Here is a 7,303-nt window from a genome sequence, read left to right on the forward strand (position 1 = left end):
TTCTGCTTAAGTGTCCCTTATCAATGAGTCTTTCTCTGACTAATGTCTAAAATGGCAGCCACCTGAGACCAATGTCTAACCCTTACCCTGCTTTGTTCTTCTTAGAATACATATATATATATATATACATATGTATAAAAACAAATATATATGTATTGTTTTTCTGTCTCCCCACATTAGGAAGATCCTTGAAGACAAGGAATTTTTTTGTTTATTGCTGAACAAGCACCTAGATGAGTACATGAGTGCCTCATCTGGCATACAGTGGGAGTTCAATGAATTTTTTTTTTTTGGCCGCACCGCACAGCATGAAGGATCTTAGTTCCCTGACCAGGGATGGAACCCGTGCCCTCTGCAGTGGAAGCATGGATTCTTAACCACTGGACTGCCAGCGAAGTCCCTCAATGAATAGTTTTGATTGAGTAACTTATAGGAGGAAAGGACAGATGGGAACATATGTAGATTTCTAGATTTTAGGGCATTCTACATTTCCTATTACTTATACAGTAAGATAATCAGGGGAAGGGGTACGGGAAGCATAGGGGATTAGAGACTTGCCGATAGTGGAGAGCAGGTTAACTAGAAAAATATAATGAAATTTCCAGACACTGTTCAAAGCCCATTTAAGGCTGACATTATTATATTTAGTGATGCCAATCTGTTCAGCAGGACAATTTACTATGACAAGGTACAGGCATTGAGAAGCATGTTAGTCCACCCGGGGTGGAGGACTTAGTTGGGGAAAAGAGGGCAGGCTTAAGAGTAAGTAAGAGGGGGATTGTACTGATGTACCATTGAATCTAAGATGGATAAGGAGGGAACTGAAGAATGAGAATTAAGTAGAAGCTTTCAACAGATTGGAAGTTCTGATAAAGTAAAAAAGACAGTTATGGTGAAGTTCTTAAGCAGTCAAGCTAAAGGTTATCAGGCTGTAGTTGGACAGAGGGATGTTCAAACTACTGATTCATAACAAGATAGGGTTTCTAGTGACAAGGTCCAGGTTTTTGACTGGGATTGGGAGGTTGATGTAAGGGATGAGGCCTGCATGTTAAATTAGTTGTCCACAGTGACTCTGAATTTATCAAGATGGAAGATGGTTAGAGAAGAGAAAGTAAGACAAGGACCTGGATGCACATATTAGCAGATCATCTCTACAGAGGCGGTTAAATGGGCGGCAAAGTCTTACAAGTAAGCGTCAGAGAAGCAAGGGTTTTTACAAGAGGTGACAGTATATGGCACCTTGCCCCCACTTTTGGAACCTGGGAAGCGAGAATACTAACCCATGTGAGGGAGCTCCAGGGGACGCAGCATCCTCAGAGAACAGAGAAAAGCTGATCTGGAAGCGGGAATCTCAGAGGAAGATCGGTTTGAAGGTAGGAGGTTGGGGAGGCGACCGAAGCAGCAGAAAACCCTGACACGCCTTGTCCTTTATTTACCTTCCTCCCAACCTACCGCCCGCCCACGCTACACCAACCTCCACAACTAGAAAACACTCAGAAAAGAGTGTAAGCAGACCGGCTCTTTTCAACTCCCCGCGGAAGTACTCACACCGGAACTCCTCCATGTCTGCGCTTCCCCATTGGCGGAAGCTTCCGCCAGCTTCTACTCACTTCCGCCCACGACTCAGTTGGGCGGGGCTTTCCCTAGAAGTCACTTCCGCCCGACCCCGCCCCTCGTTCCCTTTTTGGCCGTTTCCGGCCTCAGGCCCCGCCCCATACCGTGTGACCCCGCCCCCTTCCCGCCCCGGGCCGGCAACCCGGCCCCGCGGCGCCGCTTCCGGTGCGGGCCCCGCCCCGGCTGTGGCCCCCGGCTGCGGAGAAGTCCGAAACGCAGCTGCCGCGCCGGGCCCTGAGTGGCTGCCTCTTCCACCGCTGGCGGACCCGGAGCGCCCCGTACAGGTAAGCCGCGCGGTGCCCAGCTCCCTCAGCCTTGGCGGGAGCGAGGGCTGTGGCAGGTGGAGGGGACGGCGTAGTAGGAGGAGAGGCAGGTGTGTAGGGGAAGACGTGAAGACGCGGGCCAGTGTAGCACGGGGGCCAAGGAGGAAAAGTGAGAGCGCTGGGAGGAGCCCGGAGGCGCCCTCGCCCATTAGGGTGATATGAGATAAAGGGATGGGAAGAGTGAGGGGCCCCTGGGAACTGAGAGGGCTAGAATAGGTGGGGTTGGGACAATCTAAGAAGAGCCGGCGGATTGGCTGGGAGGGCTCAGTAGAGATAAAAGTGATAGAGTTGGATTGTGGGGGTATAAAGAATGGCGGGGGGTGGAGGTGTGGGGCTTGAAGGGGGCTGAGGCCAGAGGGATCCGGCAGCGAAGGTAGAGGGAATGGTGGGCGAGGCCGGCTTCAAAGCTGCAAGGAGTCCGTTGCGCCGGGCTTAGAGGTTCGGGAACTTTAGGGGAAATGGGGGAGGGAGCCGTGTGAAAGGATGGAGTGGTTTAGATTTCTGAGACCCAAGTTTTCTAAAAGTAGGCAGGTGGTATTGTTGTTTGGATCAACTAGCTGCTTAGGGACAAGGGAAAGATAGGCTCTTTGGGGGAGGGTGTGTGTATCGAGTTGTAGAACTGAGTCATCTCAGTCTTAACTAAAGAGGCTGTGAGACACCACCCCCTCTGCTGGGGACAGCATACAGAGAAGATGGTGCCACAAGATGAGAAGCAGTTGTTCAATGACTGGCAGGACTTGCATGAAAAATTATCCCGCTTGTGATTGATTGATGTTATAATGTTGTAAGGAGAATTAAAATGACCACCGAATTATTTTCTTTATTCTTTGGTTTACTTTTCTTTGCTGCAAATTGTTTTTATTTTAAATGAACACTTTTGGCCACTGGATTTAATGTGGGTGTAAATCTTTTCATGCTTTGTTACACTATAAAAAGGGCTATAGCAGAATGAAAGTATTGCTTCCGGCATAACTCACTTTCTAAAGTGCCAAGAGAGGAAGTAAAGGGAGGAAGAGGCAAATTGGAATTTGAATCTTTCACAGAATGCAAAAGACAAAAGCAGTGCTTCTAAGATTAAACAGAAAATGAGGATTTTAAAATATCTACTTTTTTGCCTAACTTTAAAAGTCCTACCTTTTTTCTCTAACCCGGCTTTTAAAAAATGCCAAAATCCAAACAGTTTTGATTGCTAGGAGTGTGATTACTTCCCAATGAATTTTTGAAGATACCTAGATATTTAAGTTTTTGGGTGTTTTTTTTTTTAAATCTTTCTACCCAGTCCTAAAACAGTGGAACAACGCAAATATCAAGTCCCAACCTGCGCAGTGCAGCTTCTTCTTTCATGTGATGACAACATTGTACGCCATGTTGCAAGTCCTGTTAACCTAAAATTTGCCCATGCATAGTAATCCATTCAGTTATGGAGACTTGCTGAGGAAGCATAACTCAAGTGAGGTTTGCTGGGGATGGGGGCCTGGAAAGGAGGAAGGGAAGGGGGGTTGGTTAGAGGAGGAGAGGGTGTGAAAGGGGTGTGTGTTTGGAGACTGATTGGTAAGAATGCTGATAAACCTGCCCCCAGAATACTTTTGGCCTGAAAGCCTTTTCTTTTTGTATTCGTCATAGAATGTCATAGAAGTGAATCAGAAAGAAAGGGGATGTGAAGAGATTTACTAGGCTGTTTATAAAAAAGAAGCTTTGCCTCGTTTACACAATATTGATACCTGTTTCCAATTAATTACCTTAAAAATCTCCAGAGGAATTCCCCCCTGTTTGTTTTTTGAGTGCCCATTGCAATTTGAAACTCTTGCCTCCTTGCGTGTTTCTTTCTCTCATGTTGTTGAAATTGGATTCTTTTTGAGGCTATAATGTCTGGTTAGCATTGGCTCAGCCCACTCAAAAAGCAGGCTTGGCAGTTTGATCTGGGAAATTTTAAAAGTTTAAACCTAAGAGCAGTTTGCTAGGTTCTGCTTTTCTATGAGAGAAATCTTGCCGTCTGCCTGATAGCTCTGTGTCTTGCTTAGATGGTAATACCTTTCTCTGATGGGCCTGGGAACCTAAGCAACATTCTCTTTCTTGTAGGCAGGCCCTTCTTTCCCTTTTTTTAAATGATGGTTTTCATACTCGCAACCTCTGTACAGTGTAAACCCAGTTGCTTTTTCAGTAGTAAACAGATTAATGTTTGATAATGTTGAGGAAGAGAGATCAGAACACAGATGTTTGCAGACTCAATGTCATCTGGATTTACTTCGTTTTAAACCCACAGTAGTCCACCGCAGCTGAGATTCATACTGTATTTCTCCTCTTAAATCCTGTTCCTCTTCTGCATACTTTTCCTTACCCAACTCCCACCACCCCCTACCCTGCCCTACCCCCACCTCAAACTCCCACCACTTACTCATCTTAAAACTCAGGTTTACGGGCATATGTTTAATGCTCAGAACTCATACCCTTTACTGGAGAAAAGAAAACCTTTTTATACCTGCTTTACATTGTTGGTTTTTTTTTTTTCCTTTTTCTTTTCTCCTTCTTTGTGGTTTCTATTAATCACTTAGAGGTTTACACCCAGTGTGCCTGCCGGGCTGTGCCCAGGTTCAGAGCCATGCCAATCGGTGGGTGAAGCTTGAGGCAGTGATGGAGCCACTGCAGCCTCAGCAGAAGCAGCAGCCACCGCAGCAGCAGCCACCGCCGCCGCCACAGCCACCACACCTGGCTCCTCTGCAGATGGATGCCAGAGAGAAGCAGGTTCAGCAGATGAGAGAAACCCCGTTCTTGTATGCCCAGAAGCTGGTCACACAGCAGACTCACCTTTCTGCCACACCTGGGAGGCCTTCTGGCAGCCCTGCCCTGGGTCCCTTAGCCAGAGTTCCACCAGCCCCAGCAGTGGCCCGAGTGTTTGAACGGAGCAAGGTGAACTCAGAGCCTGAGAAAGAGGAAGGAGGTTTGGAAGATGAGGATGGGGATGATGAAGTTGCAGAGGTGGCTGAGAAAGAGACCCAGGCTGCTTCAAAATATTTTCACGTGCAGAAGGTGGCTCGCCAAGACCCCAGAGCCGCACCCGTATCTGGTCTGCTTCCAGCGCCAGGGCTCCCACCACATGGACAGCAAGCTAAAGAAGACCATACCAAAGATGCTCCTAAGGCCTCAGCTTCAGTCTCCACAGCAGGGCAGCCGGGCTGGAATCTGGATGAGCAGCTCAAGCAGGTCAGTCTTTCTGGTATGGGGGCATTATTTGTTCTCCCTAAAGGCTAGCCAGGGAGAGGTACTGGACTGCCAGGGTCTGTGCCAGTCTGTGCCTTCTCAGCCTACTTCAGTGACCAGCAGCCTAGACGTGAATAGACTGAGTTTTTTCCTCATAGTTGTTTTCTTGATTAGAGCAGTGAAATGTGTAAGTTACTCCTAATATAGATTGCTCCAAGTTTAATATGAAAGACCAAGTACAGTCTTCTTTTGTTTAAAGGAAGAATGAGGTTGCAACAGTGTTATGAGGGATATCTAAAAATGAGATGTGTGGCTCTAATTTCAGTTTTTCTAGTAGTAGTTTGATAAGAGAACAGTCTTGCCTAACACAGTGTCTTAGCTCCAGGCTAACCCAGGATCATGCTTTTTAAGGTCAGTTTTGCTGTTTTGCTCCTAAACATAACTGATGAGAACCTTTTGCATTGTGTATATTTTCCAGCAAAGAGCCTTTAGACATGATTTCATTTCACCCTTATATCACCTCCTTTGAAACAGGGCAGGGTAGACCTCACAATTCCCTTTTAATTTTACTTTTTTTTTTGCTGTGCTGTGCGGCTTGCAGGATCTTAGTTCCCTGACCAGGGATTGAACCCAGGCAGTGAAAGTGCAGACTCCTAACCACTAGACCTCCAGGGAATCCCTCACAATTCCCTTTTGAGCCAAGGCAAGCTTCAGTGATTCCCAAACATGGCAGAGCATCAGAGTCATCTAGGGAGTTTTAAAAAATATAGATTCCAGGGTCCTAATGAATTATCCTAGGGGGTAGAGCCTAAGGAATCTGTGCTCTTTGCCTTCTAATTCTTCTTGTGTTTCTGACTTGCGATGCCGCTTTTCTTCACCCAAAGAATGGGACTGATGATCAGTTCTTCCAGGCTAAGTGACTTGTTGGTGATTAGGCAGGGAGTTCATAATAAAGCCGGTAATATTTGGGTACTCCCCATAAGCACATACACTCCATGTGGTCCAGTGGTGCTGTTGAGAAATTAGTTGTGAAGGGCTATGGATTTACACAGGGCATCCGAGAAGTCATATGAGAAAGGTCCTTTGCAAACTGAAAGCTCAGCATCTTTCTATCAAGGCGCCCTGCCTATGCAGTTGATCTGAGTTTCACAGTAGCAGTGTGATCACAGTACCCTTGTGATCCTTTGGTAGGGCTCAATTCCTTTGAGCCCTCTGTGAAATCAAGATAACGAAGCCTACCTCCAAGGATGTTGTGAGGATTAACAGAACCAGCATGTGGTGGGTAGTAGTGCTCCAGGTGCTCTTTCATGCAAACAGTGCCATCCTCTGCTGCACCCACACAGACATGCTCGGAAGCAGGGGAGACGCTGAGACGCACGGAGGTTTTCCCTCAGATCACCAGGGAGGTAGTGGCAGAGCTCGGACTAGGATCAGAGAATGCCAGCTTCCCCGACAGCAGCAGCCTGGCCGCCAGCCCAGATCCGCCTCCCGGCTGATTGCTTTGGTTTAGCAAAACATCTGTGACTTGCCGGCAGCCCCCGCACTGCTGTGTGGTTGGCAGAGTTCCATGCTGGCCGCTGAGTCAGCTCCTAGTGGGATCCCGCCCTGACAGCACTGGGAAAGTTCAGGCCCGAGGTGGCTGGGCTGCCCCCGCCTTGGCAGCTGGCCAGCCTCTGCGTGTGTGCGGTCGTTCCTAGAAAGTACAGCCTCGTGCGAGGAACAAGTGGAGCTCCAGAGCCTGTCTGTCTTCAGGAAGTGCAGCAGGTGTTGAGGTCAAGCCATTAGAGCTTTGAAAAAAGACACTCTGCAGAAGTGGCGTGTGTGTGCACACACGTGTGCGCCATGCAGGCACCCAACACTGGTTCTAGACAGCATCAGCCCCGTGGCTGCACAGCTCAGTGCTTGGGAGGCTGGCTGTTGGCTTCTGAAACCCTTTGAGTTCATTTTATGTTTCCGAGGCATACTCACTAATTATAGACTGCCTGGCAGAGCACCTGCCAGAATGTTTTTAAATGCCAGCGTAGCTGAGGCCTAATCTCGCACCCTAAATTTACCCTCCCCCTGGATTTGGAGATCAAGAGCTGGGTTAGGGGGTCACTGGGTAACGATGACTTTAAACCTTAGATGTGTACCTTCTTTTCTCCTTTTTTTTTTTTTTTTTTTTTTTT

At 47.6% G+C, this 7,303-nt stretch overlaps 1 protein-coding gene across 3 annotated transcripts in view; it reads left to right on the plus strand.

The window, feature by feature from the left end:
- The first annotated feature begins 1,799 nt into the window (after positions 1-1,799).
- ARID3B (AT-rich interaction domain 3B) overlaps positions 1,800-7,303 on the plus strand; it is a 54,383-nt gene continuing 48,879 nt past the window's right edge. For all 3 annotated transcript variants that reach the window (XM_027123601.1, XM_027123600.1, XM_027123602.1), the window contains exons 1-2: positions 1,800-1,898; positions 4,490-5,138. In XM_027123601.1, the coding sequence (XP_026979402.1) occupies positions 4,569-5,138 (570 nt within the window). In that variant the 5' untranslated portion in view covers positions 1,800-1,898; positions 4,490-4,568. The remainder of the gene's footprint in view (positions 1,899-4,489; positions 5,139-7,303) is intronic.

This window comes from Aethalodelphis obliquidens, unplaced genomic scaffold, assembly GCF_003676395.1.
Source record: "Aethalodelphis obliquidens isolate GAN/ISIS:26980383/991018 unplaced genomic scaffold, ASM367639v1 scaffold26, whole genome shotgun sequence".
NCBI classification, from domain to species: Eukaryota; Metazoa; Chordata; class Mammalia; order Artiodactyla; family Delphinidae; genus Aethalodelphis; species Aethalodelphis obliquidens.